We start from the raw sequence: 19,145 nt of genomic DNA on the forward strand, positions 1-19,145 counted from the left end.
TTAACATAACGCTTTTAACCCACTTTACGTGGCAAAGTTTCATTCATATAATTCCATCTAAAGGCGTATATTTCAAAAAAGAAAACAGAATAGATTATATAGCATTATTCTTTTAAATTATAAGGAGTATAATACTAATATTTGGCATTATTAAAGATTTTTCTAGTGAAAGTATCGGTTTGCAATTAAGTTTGAGCCATCTATTGGACGCATGTATTCAAAAGTTGATGTGGTGCGGCCATTTCTGTACCGCCTTACCGCTCGCTAAAAGTGGGATCAATGGTTTAAAGGATAAACCTTAATAAATAACAAGAATACAAAGCCATGCTCTCTAACGCAATTCAAGTCTAGCCACCTATAGATTGTTGATAGATAATATGAAAATCCTATTTTTTTGCTCTCAAAAATAGTTATTGAGTATTGCTATATGACTCAACACTTTCAACCTACTTTTTTGTACCGTATGGCGTGACAATCAAACAATAAATGAATTAAATTCTATTTTCTAATATATACATTTTTAGATGAGAATTTGACGAATGAAACCTTGTCATATAAAATGGGTTAAAATGGTTGAGTTTAAAAAATGGCTTATAGCATTTTTCATATTTAATCCCCCAGTTTTCTTTAAAAATTTGTATCTTATTAGCTATCATCAACGGTAAATTGTCTAATTAAATGTAGGGTTATAATCGTATTTTAATTAATTTAATTAGAGAAGTAGAAATTACCTAGATTTTGGGCTAATAATCATCAACGGTCCTCGACCTTTACCCCAAACTTCCCTAAACCCCCTATACTTTCAAAAGCTTCCCTAAACCCCCCAACTTTTGTGGCGGCGCCATTCACGATCCTTATGGACAAAAACACCCTTACAAAAAAAATAAATTGGCGGCTGGCGGCGTCACGTCATCTGACATGTCAGAAAAAAATTCAAAAAAAATTTAAATTCCATAATACCCCTAAAATAAACCAATCAAACCAAATCTGACCAAACCAAACTTAATTAAATCGAACCATTCTCATTCAAACCAACCACACTTAATTAAACCCAACCCGGTCAACCGTCCGCCGCCAGCGCCGTCCGCCGCCAGCGCCGTCCGCCGCCCGCCAACGCCAGCGGCCGCCGCCGGTCATCCTCCCCAAAACTGTTCTTGAGAACAGATTTTCGAAATCTGTTCTCAAGAACAGATTTGAATCTGTTCTTGAGAACAGATCTGCTCAAGAAAGAACAGATCTGTTCTTGAGAACAGATCTGTTCTTGAACAAGAAAGAACAGATCTGTTCTTTCTTGAGAACATATTTTTCTTGAGAACAGATTCGAAATATGTTCTAAAGAACAGATTCAATTATGTTCTCGAGAACAGATTCGAAATTTGTTCTCAAGAACAGATTTCGAAAAATCTGTTTGGGGAAGATGACCAGTGGGCAACGGAGGGAGGCGGCGGGCAGCGGCGGGCGGGGCGGCCGGCGGGTGGTTGACCGGGTTGAGGGTTAGATTAAATTGAGCGTGGTTTGATTAGTTTGGTTACGTTTTGAATTGATTGGTTTATTTCAGGGGTATTTTGGGTTTTTAATTTTTTTTTGAACTTTTTCTGACATATCAGATGACGTGGCGCCGCCAGCCGCCATTTCGTTTTTTTTGTAAGGGTATTTTTGTCCATAAAGACCGTGAATGAGCGCCGCCATAAAGGTTGGGGGGTTTAGGGAAGCTTTTGAAAGTATAGGGGGTTTAGGGAAGTTTGGAGTAAAGGTCGAGAACCGTTGATGATTATTAGCCTAGATTTTGCTAGGGAAGTCATTTCCATGGTCAAAAGGAAGTCAACCCTTCAACTTCCCGGGAAGTAGATTGATAAAATGGAACCAAGTAAAAGAAATACACAATTTTTTGGAAAGTTAAATTTTCTTAGTGAACTTACCCCAATCAAGTGAGGCCTATGTTGTAGGGTAATTGCTGGAGAAATACTTGTATAGACCTATGAAATTAGAATGAGTTGATTAAAATTTTCATATACTGTGAAAGATAATCAATGGTGGAGTAAGGAAATATAATCACGGGCAGAATTTTATTTAGTCGGATAACATGTTGTTTGATTTTTTTCCATACCATATATTTTTGAATTTGAAAGGTTTTTTTTTTAGCTAGGATTTCACTCCAATTTAATTTGATTGTTAATTTGCACAACTCTTCTTTTTTGAATAAAATAATTAAAATTGAATATTTAAAGAATATATAATATGATGGTTTATTTAAATTTATTCTAATATAATTTTAAAAATTGAATCAAAAAAATTAATAAAAACTAAAAATAATAAACTAAACTAATTAGTTAAATAGAACAAATTTGGTCTAATTTTTAGTTTGAATTTTAATGTTAAACATAAATTTAAAAGAATCATTTATATTTTAAGTTTATTTTTAAAATTTATAAAACAAAAATGAAATAATTATATTCATTAAAAATAATATAAAGGAAAAGACTCATCTTTTTGTTACTTATAACAAAGATAAAACCATTAAATTTTTATATGGTTATAGAGACGGATTAGCGACGGACTATTCAATTAGTCGCAAAACTTGATCACGACGCATTTTATTTCCGTCACCAATTTAGAGACATAATATCCGTCGCTAGTTTTTTTAAAAATCCGTTGTAGAAAACCAACCCAGGAAACGGAAATGGAGATGTAATTTGCGGTGGAATTGTGTGTTTAGCGACGTATTAATAATCAATTAGCGATGGAAACTAAATGATTTATTTAGCAATGAATTACAACTGTCGCTAAACATACCATTTTTGTCGCATAACAAGTGTGTTTAGCGATGGATAAATTCGTCGCTAAACAAAATATTTCGACGCAAAACGACAAGTTTTTCTACAGAATTTTGCCGTTTTCTCTGTTTTTTTTTTCGTTTTTCCCTGTCGTTTAAAACCTGTTAAATATAGTAATTATAATTCATTTTCAAATCAAATTAAATGATCCTAAACACTGAATGTATATATAAATCAATTTCAAAGTTTACATAAAAGATTAAATGTATAAAATAAAAAAATAACATAGATTGTTCATAAAAAAACAAACACGACACTACAAAGTCGAAGCGTCGTCATCGTCTGGTGGGAGTGGGGGAACTGTGGGAGATACTCTGAAAGAAGGTTCAGCAGCGTCTTAGCAAGCTCCGCACGGATAAGCTGCGCCATCCGCTCGTCGTTGCTAGCCTGCTGCTGACGCTCAAGTGCGGCCATCCGCTCCTCAACGTGCCGCAGGCCCTCCTGGATGCTGGCCTCATACGACACTCGACCTCCTCATTTGACTGCTGTGACCGCGAAGAGCTGTCGCGCTGCGCCCTGCTATTTGTGGCCATATACTTGTTGGTCGCCGAACCCAGCCCGTACACTCTAATCGTTGGTATTTTAGTGGTGTTAAAAATTACTTGTGTAAACTTAGTTCGCCACGAAGGATTGCGAATCATTCTTTAAATGTATGACACGTGGCGTTATTGAATGTCATATCTAAATAAATAACACGTTAATTAGTGATATTTTTAGTAGAATTAAATATTCTTTATTGATTGAATATGACATTCAATAATAAAATAGTAATAATAATTCTTTTAATTTTATTTATTTTTATTGATTTAATTTTTTGTTTAATAATAAACTAAAAATATAATTATTTGTATAAGTAAATCATTAATAAAATTGAGATATTAGATTAATGTCATTTATTTATAAATTGATTTTTAATTTAGATTATGAATTATAACTAATTACAAAATTGAATAGGGAAATTATTAGAGAAACTTGTGGTGATGGGGATAATTAATTCGCAAATTTAGTGGCATTATACTCAAATATTTTAGTAATCAATTGATATGAATTTAAAGACTTTAATGTTGCACTTACCAAAAATAAAAGACTTTACCTTGCTCCTCAATCAATTAAACCTATTATAAAGAATCTAAAATCAAGAACAACAACAATTGCAGGTCTCGGAAATGGAGACCCAATTGGTGCGTTTATGCTTAGAAGCAGCTTCTGAAAGTAAGGATGCTGTTGAAAGATGGCGGAGACAGCGCCGGAGTTTGCAGAGCCTTCCTTCTCCTCTCGCTGACGATCTCCTTCGCCGCCTCCATCTCCGCCGCCTCCTTTACCCTTCTTTGCTCGAGTAATAATCCTATCCATTTTTTTCTTTTAATCATATACTTAAGTTTTTATAATCTTAATTTTAATTAGGTGTCAAAATAAAAAATATAGAAGCTCTTGTTTGGCATGTCTATAATTAAATTCAACAATTTAAAATCTTGTAGTTTAATTATTTTGACTTGAAAAAGACAATGCTTGATAAGAATTCAGTTAGATTCCTGCATAATGAAGAAAAATAAAAATTGGATGATAATAGATTTGGTTGATGAACGGTGATGCAGAAATTAGAGACTTTTAAAGGATCATTATTGTTATTTGAAGTGAATTGTTGCGTTTTAATTTTTTGTAGAGTTTTCAAACTAAGCGTGGAGGTGGTTGATCTGAGAGGTGACAATGCTGTGGATGCAGAGTGGCTGGCCTATTTGGGCGCATTTCGTTACTTGCGTTACTTGAATCTTGCTGATTGCCATAGAATCACCAGTTCTGCGATTTGGGCTTTAAGTGGTATTAGTCTCCTGAAACTGCATTTCAGTACTTCAATGTTTCTGAGAATTAATGCTTTTTTTCGTTGAATTTAGGGATTAGTAATTTGAGAGAATTGGACCTTTCAAGATGTGCCAAGTTTAATGATGCTGGTATCAGGCACCTTCTGTCCATTTCCACATTAGAAATACTGCGCTTTTCAGAAACAGGCGTAACTGCTAACGGGGTTGCACTTCTTTCTTCTCTTAGAAATTTGTCTGTCTTGGATTTGGGTGGTTTGCCAGTCACAGATGATGTATTGACTTCTCTCCAGGTACTTTTAAAAATTATGTGCCTGCTTTTTGATTTTTCAAATGACTGCAAGATGAGCATCTAAAAAACTTAGATTTTGATTATCTTCATTGTTATAGTTGTTTTCTGCAATGTATATGGAATAGATTCAAGAAGTAAGAAGAATTATGGTGTTCGGATGATTTTGTTTGAATTGTAGTCTAGCACCTTCTATTATTTAAAGTTTTTCATCACGGACATTTTCTATTATTGGTGCTCTTACTTTATCTCGCCAGAACTACTATGTCTCATTGCAGCTCTGCTAATCGAAGTTTTGAATCTTTTATATTTTGGAAGCTAGCTTTTTATGAGACTATGCGACTGCACATGTAAAATGACTGTAATGTTTGTTGTTCTATTAGGTTTTAACAAAGCTAGAGTATCTTGACCTCTGGGGAAGTAACATATCTAACAAAGGGGTCGATGTTCTTCGATTATTTCCGAAACTGAGTTTTCTCAGCATTGGCTGGACTAATGTTACAAGGTTGCCATCTATGCCATCTCTTGAAAGCTTAAACTTGAGCAACTGCACTATTGAGTCTATACTTAAAGGTGATGGTGATAAAGCTCCTTTAACTAAACTGATATTATCAGGAGCCAATTTCTCAAACGAGGCTGAAGCTTTTGCGAACGTAGAACCCAGTTTTCTGTCTTTCTTGGATGTTTCCAATTCATCTATTCAGGGTTTCTACTTCTTACTTGATATGAAAATGTTGAAATACTTGGATCTTAGTCGTAGCATGATGGGTGATGATTCAGTTGAAGCTGTTGCATTTATAGGAGCCAACTTGATAAATTTAAATCTCAGCAAAACAAGAGTTACCTCTGCTGGAATAGCAATTTTCGCTCAACATGTTCCGAAGCTTGAATATCTATCACTATCTCATGCTCTAATCGATGATTTGGCCCTTTCATATATTGGTTTGATATCTTCGCTAAAGGCTGTTGACTTGAGCAATACAAAAATCAAAGGTATTCTAAAGTTATCTTATCTCAGTTTGTCTAGATTCTTGGATTCTAATACTAAAAAGCAGTAATGATGAAATTTCCAGTAGTTTAAGTTATCTAGTAATTGATATATCTTTGTTTAATTCTGCCATTATTCTGGGATTTTCCTACATTTCCAGGTTATATTCACCGAGATGAAGAAACAAAATTGACTCTTTCGCTGGAAGCACTGCAGGGGCTCAGTAATTTACAAAGCTTAAATTTGGAGCATACACAAATCTCGGATGCAGCCCTAGCCCCTGTTTCAAGCTTCCAAAATTTGATTCATTTATCTCTTAGAAGTGTTTCCCTCACGGATGGGACATTGCACCATTTGTCTTCTCTATCATCAAAGCTGACAAATCTTGTTGTTTGTGATGCTGTGCTGACAAACTGTGGCCTAGATTTATTCAGACCTCCAGTGGCACTGAAGATGCTAGACCTGAGGGGATGTTGGCTCTTGACCAAGGAGGTTATATCGTCATTTTGCGCAAAACATCCTGCAATTGAATTAAAGCATGAATTGGTTGGCATGTCGATGCCAGATCAAAGTAATCCTTATCGTCCATCTCCGTTGCGCATGCTTTCCGGACATTCACAAATGAGCCGGAAGCAAGGAAAGATGCCTGTGTCTTCAGCCATGCCTCTCCATTTTATAGGTGCATATGCTTCCCTTCCACAGATTAGATTGAAATGTTTATTACAATGATTGTTACATCTGCAAGTTGGGTGTGCCAAAACCGACCAAGCCGAATAATCGAATCAAACAGATAAATTCTGTTCGCTTCGGTTTGATGTTATAAAAAAATTCGTTATTTTGGTTATGTTCAGTTTTAGACATGAAAAAAATTCAGTTCAAGTTTAGCGCAAACCGAATTGAAACAACCTATACCAAAAAATCGAGGCTAATAATCACCGACGGTCCTCGACTTTTACCCCAAGCTTCCCAAAACCCCCTATACTTTCAAAAGCTTCCCTAAACCCCCCAACCTTTGTGGCAGGCGCCATTCACGGCCCTTATAGACGAAAATACCCCTCAGCGCCGTCATTTTTTGGCGGCTGTCATTTAAAAAAAAATAAAAAATTGGCGGCGCCATGTCAGCTGACACGTCATCAAAATACACTAAAAATTTGAAAAACCCAAAATACCCCCAAATTAATATTTGAAAAAAAAATCTATCCTAACCAAAATCATCAACCCAACACCCAACCCACCCGACCCATCCCACTCGGCCCAACCCATCCGACCTCTCCGGTCGTCTTTTCAGGTGAGAAGACGACCGGAGCAGGTCGTCTTCTCAGGTGAGAAGACGACCCAGCTGGGTCGTCTTCTCGTCTTCTCAGACGAGCTGAGAAGACCAACCGGTGGTCTTCTCAGCTCGTCTGAGAAGATGCTTGAAGGAACGACTGTTCCTTCAAGATCTGTTCTTGAAGGAACAGATCGTTCCTTAAAGCTGTTCTTGAACGAACAGATCGTTCCTTCAAGATCTGTTCTTGAAGGAACGATCTGTTCCTTCAAGAACAGCTCTGTTCTTGAAGGAACAGATCGTTCCTTCAAGAACAGATCTTGAAGGAATGATCTGTTCCTTCAAGAACAGATGCCCGGAGGGCGGCGGCCGACGGTGGTGGACTATGGCGGCGGGCTACGGTGATTGAAAAATTGACCGGGTGGGTTAGGTTCGATTGGTGTGGTTCGATTTGATTGAGTGTTTAGGGGTATTTTGGGTGTTTTAATTTTTTTTAGATATTTAATGACGTGTCAGTGGACACCTGGCGCCCTTTTTTTTTTTTTAAATGACAGCCGCCAAAAAATGACGGCGCTGAGGGGTATTTTCGTCTATAAGGGCCGTGAATGGCGCCGCCACAAAGGTTGGGGGGTTTAGGGAAGCTTTTGAAAGTATAGGGGGTTTTGGGAAGCTTGGGGTAAAAGTCGAGGACCGTCGGTGATTATTAGCCAAAAATCGACCACACCAAGTAGTTTGGTTTGGTTTGAAATATTTTAATTCCTTAGAAATTTGGTTCGGTTTAAACAGAATGCACACCCCTATCTGCAAGGCATTCCAATTTCATCTAATTGTTTTGGTTCATTTTCTGATGTGCAGATCAAAGATTGAAGTATAGCAGAGAAGAATTACTTGCATTACAATATAAATCTGTATCTCTTGATCCTCAAGAGAGAGGTCTTGCAATGCCAGAGATGCATTGTGATGAAGAAAAGGATTAATTGCTGACTTGGTTAGTTGCCAATCCATACAACTAATACTAGACACAAAATGTATCTTCTCTGTACTTAATAATTGTCAAAATAGAGAATGTTTTATCATCCCAGTGTTCATTCTTCTTTTTGAGAATGAAAGAATAAAGGTCAACGCGCTCTCTAAACTTGTGACACGGGATCATCTAACCCAATCTATACTTTTTTGACTAACCCTAAAACTCTTTATTTTTGTGCACATAATTGTATTTTTAAAACGCGTAAAATCGGAGATGAGGGATCATGGACGCAGACAAGGGGGGTTTGTAGTGCCAGTAGCCCCCGCAAATTTTTAGTTTTTATTTTTTCATCCTTGAAAAATTTTATTTTTACTTTTCTTGATCCTTTAAATTTTTCTTTAAGTTTTTATGCCCATTCAACTATCTAATTTTTTCTTTTTTTACCCCTCCAAAAATAAATCCTGGCTTCGTCCCTGTGAGGGATGAAAAAAAGTAATTAGATATTTTCCTAATTGTTGCGATATAATTATTCTAGATATATTTTTTGAAATAAAAATATAGATTATGGGGTTATTTGACCCAATAATGAAGAGTTTTGGAGTTAATTACTCAAAAAATGTATAAACTGGGTTAGATGACCCCGTGTCATAAATTTAGAGGCGTGTTGATCCTTTGTTCGAAAATGAAATATAGTGCAATTTAAACAGAAACAGGTTATGATAATTTCTGGTTTTTTGTTCAAGTTTTTAGCCTGATAAACTTTTAATCTTGAATATAATGAAAAGAAAAAAAAACTTATCTATCCATGCAAAAACCTGATAAAGTAACTCAAATTCAAGAAAGCTAATAAAATACATTATCAAATTGTAATGTCTGATCACATAAACTGAAGAAATAATCGAAATATATATAAGCTGTTTGTATTGCCTCCATTTACAAACCTTTAAAAGATACTACTACTATATGGCGCATAAATAACAAATGCCCAGAAATTACCCTATGTACAGTCACTGGGAAAAAATATGAAAGCAAAAATGTAAAAACCAGTTGACCAGCCAGCCAGCCGGGCATTGTTGACAGCAGAACAAAATACTCGTCTCACGCACTGGGTTTAGCTGCCTTTTTATACATATCGTCGATAAAAGTCTGCACATAGAACTTTGGATCAGCATTTTTCATAAATGAAATTTCAACACTGAGCATCACAATGGGTTATGTTGACTACAGTCGAGCATCAGTTTTTTAAACAAGATCCACAATATGGCTCCTTCACTTAGCATGATATCTTTTATATTTAGATAGATTTTTTAAGTAGCCAAACTTAAGATCTAAAACAAATGATTAACCTGGTAGTATTTGAGTAATTGAGGCCTCTTCTTCTTATACGTAGGAGTGAGGAGATCACGCTCTATGTCAAATGGCTCGGCATCAAGGTGGACGGCTTTTATTAATTCAAAACCTTTCAGCTGAAAAAAGCAACAAGTGTCAAAAAAGGTTAATTTAGATTTTAAATGATTAAAAAATTTCCATAATAAGAATGTGCAAGTTGAAACCTTTTTCTCTTTGCCAATCTTTGTAAGCTCTCCAATTATGTATTCTTTTGCTTTTGCATTTTTGCAAATGGAGTCTATGTCCCCAGTCACACCGTTCTCTTGTGCCCAGTGTTCAAGAGCTTGCACATTGGGGTTAACAACGGCAATAAGGAATGATTCAAAGCTGTTCCCATAAACCCATATCTGAAATAGACAAATAAACATGAGAGTTAGACCGATGCAGATCAAGCAAGCTATGAAAAAGACAGGCCGGGAGAAGTTTTCTAAATATTATCCTGCAAGTCCATATCATTCAGAATGTTCCAAGGACATGGACAACAGCCTACAGACACTATGCAGGGTTAAAAAACACAAGCTCCAAATGCAGCGAGTGGCAATAATATATCTGAAGCATCAGAAATGCATACCGAATCAACACCATAAGCAAGACCATAAATATTCTCCAAGTTCTCAACTGCAACATATTCTCCTTGTGAAAGTTTAAATATGTTTTTCTTCCGGTCAATAATTTTCAGGCTCCCATCAGGTTGCCATTCACCAATATCACCTGATACAAAGATTTTTTTTTTTAATAAAGCTAGCTAAGAAGCAACATAAAACCCGAAATTTCTGGAGGAATATATGAGGCAAACCTGTATGGAACCACCCGTCAATCAGGACCTCCTTGGTAAGATCTTCTCGTTTGTAGTAACCAGAGAAGACAGGCTTTCCCCTTACACAAACTTCTCCGCGCGGTGTACTTGAAAGAGCATCATAATTCATGTCTGGAACAGATTTGAGGCATACATCCACATTTGGCACAGGGGGGCCCACTGTGCCTAGCATTCCCATATTATTTGGCAGCGAAACAAAAGTGCCGGCACATGTTTCTGTCAGACCTATAAATGAGCCAAAAAAAATTAACCAAAATCCTCGCAATTAAAATGATCATTACAAAAATATAAAGGCCGAAAAGGAAAATTGTAAACTCAAAAAAGATTAAGAAAAGGCAACAGAAGATTTTGAGAGTAGTATACCATATCCTTGCAAAACATGAGCACATGAGACCACCCGTAGGAAAGCTTCTACATGGATCGCAAGAGGTGCAGCTCCAGAAAGAATAAGCCGTACTTTACCGCCCAACCCTTGTTTAACCTGAGGAAGAAAAATCAACAAAATCAGAAACATTAAACAGGATTGCCTAAAACTATGGTTTAGTTTGGTTTCAGAGATTGAGAGAGAAAAGAACGAATTACCTTATCAAAGACAACTTTATCACAAATTGGTGATGCAGTAGCATGTGGTTCCCCCTTCTTCAAACATTTTAATTTGCTACAGATTGTTCACAAAGTATAAGAATAGGACAGCCAAACAGCGAGATATGCATATAAAAGCTAAAATATGGGTTTGCCGCATATGAGCAGAAGTAGAATTATCACAAAAATTATGTATGAAATCTGAATTCTTTAATGTACTAAAAGCATATAAAGGAGTAGAACTTACTATGCGTATGCTAAATTGAATAACTTGTTTTTCAAAAAGCCTCCAGAAGAAATCTTCTGTGTTAGACCTGAAAATGTACTCAGTAGTTAGCTAAAAGTTGCAGTTGGAGAAATAAATCAGTATGATTTCATTTTCAATATAATGCATTACTAAAGAGGACAATAAAAGGAAACTAATTTTCTAAGGATCCCTCAGGTCATTGTCGTTCTATATGAGAGAATGAATTTCGGGGACTGGAGAGCGCTTGCAAAAATTAAACAAAAGACTCGGTCCTAAATCCCATTGACCAAGCCAGAGATTTATAAAATGACTTACCAAACCTTGAAAGCTCTTAGGACCAAACAAGCATGACTCAGAAGGGTATTTTTGTCATCCAGATTCAGGTAGCTCTTTATATTAATTTTGTAAGCAAATATAAGAATTGCAAATTATAGAGTTGACAAGAAAGTAAGAACATAAAAGTTAACCTGTATGTATTCTATCCAACACACGGGGCACAGCACAGAAAATAGTTGGTTTGAGCTCACTGATATCTTCAATTAATAGCTTGACATCCTGGGAAAATGGAAAAATATCAATCATTTACTTGTAGAACTTTTACTTAAGCGATCCAATAGCTTAAATATTGATTATGCTAAAGGGACAGCCCCGTGCATGAAGCATCCTATGATTACTGCAGGGTCTAGGAAGGGCCAGACCTGATTATGCAACCTTCACCTGCACTTAATGCAAGAGGCTGTTTCCACAATTCGAATCTGTGACCTCCAGGTCACAGGGCGACAATCTTACTGTTGCGCAAGACTCCCCCGTAATATAAATTGCGCTAAAGTGGCAGATAAATGTAGCGTGACCATGGTGTCACTGGGTGTAACTAAGACTATCCAAATTCAGATTGAGTTGGGTTTAAAGGTCCCATGTTTTGTGGTCCAAGATACAATCAAAAATCCAAATTATTGATATTTTCTTGCCATGGAACTTAAAATATCATCCTCATCCTAAATTTATGACCCACATAAACCGAATCCGACAGAATGAAAAGTGAAGTTAAAAAATAAACTAGCAGTGATCATGCATACCCCTCGCCAGAACCCTATAGAGGCGCCATGTGAAATAAATAACTCTTCAATCACCCGATCAAAGATATGAGCAAGAGGAAGGTATGAAAGATATACATCCTTTGAAGTCAACTGCATATGTACACATATGGAAAATGTTAGATAACTATGATTGCAGGTGGAAAAAAATCAATAATTTAATGGGCTAATATCATTTTCTTAACAATCTGAACTTTATGTAGTGACATTGACATTATTAGTCATACTCCCGAAGGTTCAAATTAGAAAGAGAAGAAAATAACCTGTTCATTGACGCTCTCAAGTAGCCTTTTCACCCCAGCAATAAAAGTCACAATGTTTTCATTTGAAATCAGTACTCCCTTTGGATCACCAGTTGTTCCACTGGTATACATTATTGTACAGATATCACTTGACTTTTTCTCCGGGAGTTCATATTGATTATTCTCTCCCTGTGAGGATACAGAAGTAAAGACAATTTCAATATATATCACGTTTAAAGCATAAGCAAATGGAGAATAATATATGATATATCCCACAGAGTCATTACATCCAGGTTCGAGGTCAATATTTTCACTTTTCAGTTTAAAACTAACAACTGAGCAGAAAATAGCCATTAGAAGTTACAAAATTAATGAGAAGAAAGCCTACCAGCTTCAAAAATTCCTCCCAAGAATATGCTGCTACACCAAACTTCACAAGCTCTTCTCTTTGCTCAGGTGCAATGATGCCAAAGCTCACAATTGCTACAGGATTTAAACATGTAACATTAGATAGGTGATAAATGAAAGGAAAAGGCATCTTTAATCATGATCAGCTTACTTTTGATGTACTGTGCTGCATTTGGAAATGTTTTTAATAGCTGAGACAAAATAAGAAAACTATGATCAGTAAAGATATTAACATGCAATGACAAACTCCCAAGTCCTAACCAAATGCACAATAATACAGGTCACATACTCGATGAAATAAAAATCTTAGCAATAAAATTTATACAACATTGATGAACTATTCAAAAGACAAAAGGGAAATCAAATTTAAGGGGAAAACCCATGGCTTTTTCAAGTGTAAATATGCATCACATGTACCTCAGAAATTTTCTTTTCTTCTACAAAAACAATTGACACCTCTGAATGGCAGATGATATACTCCACAGCGTTAGCACCTAAAACATGGATTAGATGAATTAAAATTTGTGTACTAAACAGATTATTGAAGAAAAAAAATATAGACATGTTTTATAGGTCATAATCCAACATATAGCAACCTAGCAATATGTAAGATACATATGAAAATTTATGTGCTTATGTTTCCAGGCTCGATAAAAGTTCATACCTAAAGTGTCATATAAAGGAACACAATAGAGCCCATGAGCATTGCAGGCCTGCATCAAAATAGAGTGTTAGCATACAAGAGATGGAAAGGAAATGACAATCTGTAATAATTTAGAAACTATAATATGAACTAGAAAAAGTATACTATGATTCTAAGGGTTTCGATCCACTGCCATGCTAACATTTAAGAAGAACATAACAGTCTTAATCTTTGCTCTAGGATTTGAAAAAAGAATTACACCATCTTCTAAATAAGCAGCATAAAGAAATTTTTGGTGAATAAACAAAGTTCTACTCAAGGCAAAGTCATAATCCCCTGAAAATGGATACATGAAGTCATTTGATGAAATGAATACTATTATACTACTACACACAAGAATTCGTGATACTCAGAGTTCGACCCCCACCCGATCTTTTCAGTCTGTCTTTCCGAATGGACAATTTACAATGTAAAACTTCACTATATGAAACCAAAAAAAAAAAGGGGCACAAGGTACCTCCATGCTCATAATCCACTCAGCGCAGTTAGCGCCATAAATACCACATTTTTCGCCCTGTAAATCAGAAACATGAATTATAAGGAATTTGCACAGAAAAACCTTGCTTACAGCTTGACAAAATTAACAGCCCAAACTTTGTTAAAAAAATCAGAATAAGTGGCTTTACCTGATTAACACCACAGCTTCGAATAGCATTACCAACTTTGATAACCAAATCATACACTTCTTTGTATGTTTGCCACACGTACTTGCCAGCCTACCAACCCAAAATCCATACTTAACGGTATTAGAGCTCTGAAACAATTCAAAAGAATACAACATACTCATACACACACACACAAAAAAAAAATTACCTTGCCATCGACAATCTCTCTGGTACCAAACATGGGATTATTAGGATATTTCTCCACGCTCAATCTGCATCATCAACCAATTAATAAACATTAGCTACTTAATATCAAAAGTTAATAAATTGATGTGATTAAGAAACAGATCAAAGTTAATAATTTTAACATTGAGATAAAAGAAAAAGATAAACTAAATTTTTCAATAAACAGACAAGTTAAAACACATGAGCAAATTCGTTAAAAATAATAAGAATATTTTCAGACAACAACTAAAAAAACTAACCAATATTTTACTTTATCATCAGATGAATTTTCTCAGGTAAAAAAGAAAAGAAAAATGAAAACACACCGGAAAACGTCCCAGCAAGAGTCCATGCCGGGAGGCGGCGATGGAAAACCATCTTTAGCGAAAGAACTCCGATAAACCGGACCAACGGACGGCTTTCCGTCGTGAGCTTCTTTAGCATTCTCAACTTGTGCTAAATATTTCATTTGTTGTTGTTGCGCCATTGTTAAGGAATTGATTCAACCGTCAATCAACTTAAAAATACTTAAAAAAGATTAATAATGGTAAGTTGAAGGTGTTAAAATATTTTTTGCGATTGGAGGATATATAAAAATTATGTGGCTGTGGTATGTGGATTGGCGGAGAAGAGAATTACGTGAATTTTGTGAAGACAATATATTTTTTTAGTAGTTTATAATGCAGAGACAGGAAGGAGAAGGAGACCAAAATTAAAATTCAACTGGCTGGCTGACAGGATATTCAAACCTAATTCCGGTTATATTTGGTCAACAATTTTTATCCATCTCATCACCTTTTTTCCCTTTACGTATTATCGTGTATAATTGGATTTTGGTTTTCTGAACCCAAATTAAATTTGGATTTTGTGTTGTCACAAACTAATTTTAATTATAAATTAATAATAATATGTGATGTAAATTGATTAAAGGAAAGTACACTATTCACTTTTTAAAATAAAAATAAAAAGATAAGTTAATTTTAAAAATTACATTATATATTTTGATTATTTTAATATTTTTCATTTGTCTAATTTTTATTTAAAACAAATTAAATTACATTTAGAAAAAACACTAGAAAACACCAAAAGTACACCCGGTGACCTTTTCTTTACAACATACAAACTAGCCTTTTCTTCATCTATGAAAATAATATTATTTTAAAAAGAGCAATATTATATGATATTATTTCATAGTTTTTATATATATTTAAAAATTCAATGAATCTAAACTATATAATAGTAGAAAATATATTTTCTTATATATTTATCAACACAATGATAAATTATATTTAAATAAGAGGGTGTAAAAAAGTAGTTGATATTTTCACTCTAAAAAACTATTTAAATTTAAAATCTTTATTGGCCACACATTAAACTTCAAATTTTATGAAATAGATAGGTTAGAAAAATCATTTAATGGTAAAGTTGCTAAATAACAAAAGCTTTGATGCATAGCCACTTGCCATCACATTCACTCCAAAAGTGTGAGGTTTATAATGGGAGTTGGAGTTAGGTTGTAATTTATATGTAGACTTAATTGCCTCATTTTAGAGGTAGTTGCTTGCTAAAAGTTAATTGCCAATTTAACATACACAATTAGATTATGCTTCAATCCTAAGATACTACAGCATAATTGCTTGTTTATCACATGCATTTTTGGACTCACTATCTTTTGCAATTAATAACATTGTTGGGAGTTCCCTTCTTATTTCATGATGCTGCCCCTCTATGTTGACTTCTTTATATCTATTAATTCATCTTCTTAACCTTGCTTTTTAATCTAAATTTTCAAAACTAAACCCAATCAAATTTTTACAAATTTTAATTTTTTAAAATAAACTAATGTAATTATTGATCAATTTTGATTTTTCAGTCTAATTTACTTTTTCTATTAATTTTGTAGTTAGGTTTATGTCAAAATTTCGTCAATGTTGTGCCACTACAAGGGATAATACATAACCATGGTTGGAACTTGGAAATGCTTACACCACTTAATTAACCAAAGAAGAACATGGATTCATTTATTGCAAATATAAAAGCGGATACCTACATTTTTTTGCCTCACTAAAAAATTAAATTTTATATTTATTTAAAGTTTGTATGTATTTTTTTTATTTGCTTTTGTTGACTATCATTCAATAAATTATATTTAAAATGGTGAATTTGCTCAAAATACATTATCAGACCTAACCCTAAATATAGATTGAAAAAATCATTTATTTTGGATTTGAATTTATTGAATTTGGAGTAAAAAATAGAGAGTGAAATTGGCTCTCCATATATAGAAATTCAAATACACTCTTTGTTACAATACAAAGAGTTTATTAGAATTCTATTTTAATATTAAACTCTTTAAAACAAAGAGTTAGACTCTTTTAAAGACTTTATTGAAAATGCTCTAAATTACGTTTTATGTTTATCATAAATCGTTTATTTGCAAATTATAACTAAACAACTCAAAAACTTAACTAAGTACAGTGAATTTTTTTAATTAAACAATAGAAGTATTTATTCAATTACAATCAACTTTTTAAAATTTAATAAGTATGTTTGAAAAAAAATCAATTAGATATTTAAAAAATACAAAATGTTTTAAAGAGGTAAATAGATAATAATAAAATTTATATAATAATACATTTTCAAACAACTTATGGCTGTGACTCAATCCTTTGTTGTATGTTGCAGCTGAATGAGCTAAATCACATGTATTTGATTTATGGCATCTTCATATAATATTATATACTTAAATTCGACAATACTTTAAAAATCTAAGCACATGAATAGAAGTGCCATGCCATAAACAACATACTATATAATATAATAAAATTTTGTCTATTTTTTAATTATTAGATTCCTCAGTCTAAAAGTACAAAAGTATATATGTTCTGTGATGATTCAAATGCGTTGGAGTTCACTGTTTTCTTCACATTTTTAAATTAAGTTTTTTTTTTATTATGCTATGCACAAATCCCTCATTTTGATTTGTTCAACACGAAATAATATTTAAATTTTATGCATTAGACTCGTCAATAATGCATATTTTTTCTTTTTCCAATGTCAATAATGCATATTTTTCTTGAAAAACTATGACCATTTCCTCCTTGGTAGTTTTTTTTTTCATTCTATTATTTATGTTTTTAAAATTTTCAAATATAGAACGTATATTTTTTTTACAAAAAATATAGAACGAAAAGAAGTTACAATAACTCAATTGTAATACAGAATAAGTTATTCTAACCAAACAAAAATATCAATATGTTCGACTCTTTTTTTTTATGGCTCAGCCTTTTCAAAATGTTAATTTTGATCTAATTTGGATAATTAAATTTCAATTGTAATCAACTATTAAGTTTTTTTCCAAAGAAAAGACATCTTCTTCATTTTATGAACTGTAGCTTAGTATTGATAAGTATATTTAGATTGAAAAAGATTAAATTCGTTCATAACTGAAAAAATTATATTTTTTAAAATAAACCTAACTAGCTATATTTGAACTATACAAACTAAAATTATGCGAAACGTTTTTAAAAGATAAGATCGCAAATAGAAGCGTACGAAAATATTTTAAATTTTTGATTGATTAAGCCAAAGAAAATCAAAGCAAAATGCTAAATCTTTTAATTGGAGCTAGATTACGAACTCTCTTGCTACTATTTGGAGCACGATTGACACTAAAAGGGTAGAACCGCTCACCAATTACCGATTATTTTTAGTTATTTTTATGTTGCTTTAGCATCATTTTTTCCGACTTAATTACCTTATCCCGCTTTGATTCTTTGAATAAATAGGCAACAGTCCTATTCATCATTTTTTTAATCTAAACCTTCATCTAAATAATCTAGAATTAATTTAATGCTTAAAAATCAAAGAAAGAGACACGCAGAAAGTAATGCAAAATTAAAGAAAATTATCTTATAACTATCGAACTTGAATTACATCATACAAGTAAGGAATGTTGACATTGATATAGATAAATAACAACTTAATTAAATATGTGAATCTGATATAATCTAAATTAAGAGAATAGAAAATCTTCAAGTAATTGATTCATCATTCATGACTCAAATGCAAGTTGACTTTCTCAATTTTGTTATAAAGAAAAAATATTATAATTATAATTTATGAGATTTGGAACCATTTTCTTCCATGAATGGATCATTCTTCTTGAAAAATAGAAAAAAAAAAGTCCAAAACGAAGAGTCTAAAAATGGATTACCATTGTCCAGAAGTAATGAAATAGTCAGACGCATTTATACTTATATTTGTGATAAAATAAATGACTTTTTAAATGAATTCACTAATTTTAAAGTCAATATTTAAGGTAAAAGATTATGAAAGTTCATGAATTCTGTAAATTTACCGACCTTCGAAATTCATAATTTAAGATCTTGCCTTCTATACGAGAAAGTGTGTACGTTTAATTCAAATTAATTTTAAAAAGTTCACTTTTAAATGGATATAGTTGTGTTTGATTTATATAAGAAATTATTTAGCAGCTCTAGTTTTTTAATTTTCATAGAGTTAACTGTGATCATGCTAAATTGAGCTAATTGTTTCTGAATTCTGATTGTTGGAATCATAGGCTGATTTTTTTTATTGAACAATAAAACCATGACCCAATAGTCATTAAATTACCATTCAAACTGAAATAATTAGGGATTTTAAAATAAT

At 33.3% G+C, this 19,145-nt stretch overlaps 2 protein-coding genes across 2 annotated transcripts; one reads left to right on the forward strand and one right to left on the reverse strand.

Annotated features, from left to right (window-relative positions):
• Positions 1–3,891: 3,891 nt before the first annotated feature.
• Positions 3,892–8,271, forward strand: LOC126676917 (uncharacterized). The gene is made up of 6 exons (XM_050371252.2): positions 3,892–4,170; positions 4,498–4,652; positions 4,727–4,944; positions 5,324–5,933; positions 6,089–6,607; positions 8,051–8,271. The coding sequence occupies exons 1-6, from the start codon at positions 4,001–4,003 to the stop codon at positions 8,170–8,172; spliced, it is 1,794 nt and encodes a 597-aa protein (XP_050227209.1). The 5' UTR covers positions 3,892–4,000; the 3' UTR covers positions 8,173–8,271.
• Positions 8,272–8,995: 724 nt separating this feature from the next.
• On the reverse strand, positions 8,996–15,222 carry LOC126676916 (long chain acyl-CoA synthetase 4-like). The gene is made up of 19 exons (XM_050371251.2): positions 14,801–15,222; positions 14,458–14,521; positions 14,271–14,360; positions 14,102–14,158; positions 13,606–13,654; positions 13,359–13,435; positions 13,093–13,132; positions 12,922–13,016; positions 12,555–12,722; positions 12,274–12,384; positions 11,665–11,752; positions 11,198–11,264; positions 10,951–11,026; positions 10,732–10,849; positions 10,348–10,593; positions 10,123–10,262; positions 9,716–9,898; positions 9,509–9,628; positions 8,996–9,308 (listed from the first exon to the last, which is right to left on the reverse strand). Exons 1-19 carry the CDS (start codon positions 14,959–14,961, stop codon positions 9,261–9,263), a joined length of 1,998 nt encoding a protein of 665 aa, XP_050227208.1. The 5' UTR covers positions 14,962–15,222; the 3' UTR covers positions 8,996–9,260.
• Between the last annotated feature and the right edge of the window lie 3,923 nt (positions 15,223–19,145).

Source organism: Mercurialis annua, linkage group LG4 (genome assembly GCF_937616625.2).
Source record: "Mercurialis annua linkage group LG4, ddMerAnnu1.2, whole genome shotgun sequence".
Lineage (NCBI taxonomy): Eukaryota > Viridiplantae > Streptophyta > Magnoliopsida > Malpighiales > Euphorbiaceae > Mercurialis > Mercurialis annua.

Bases quoted from the DNA above. Each gene is read 5' to 3' on its own strand.
- LOC126676917 (XM_050371252.2), top strand. From the start codon at position 4,001: ATGGAGACCCAATTGGTGCGTTTATGCTTAGAAGCAGCTTCTGAAAGT. The intron at 4,171-4,497 runs GTAATAATCCTA...AATTTTTTGTAG, and splicing joins CTTTACCCTTCTTTGCTCGA to AGTTTTCAAACTAAGCGTGG. The intron at 5,934-6,088 runs GTATTCTAAAGT...CTACATTTCCAG, and splicing joins GAGCAATACAAAAATCAAAG to GTTATATTCACCGAGATGAA.
- LOC126676916 (XM_050371251.2), bottom strand. From the start codon at position 14,961: ATGGCGCAACAACAACAAATGAAATATTTAGCACAAGTTGAGAATGCT. The intron at 12,723-12,921 runs GTAGGCTTTCTT...GTATCCTCACAG, and splicing joins GGGAGGAATTTTTGAAGCTG to GGAGAGAATAATCAATATGA. The intron at 9,629-9,715 runs GTTTCAACTTGC...TGCTTTTTTCAG, and splicing joins AGATTGGCAAAGAGAAAAAG to CTGAAAGGTTTTGAATTAAT.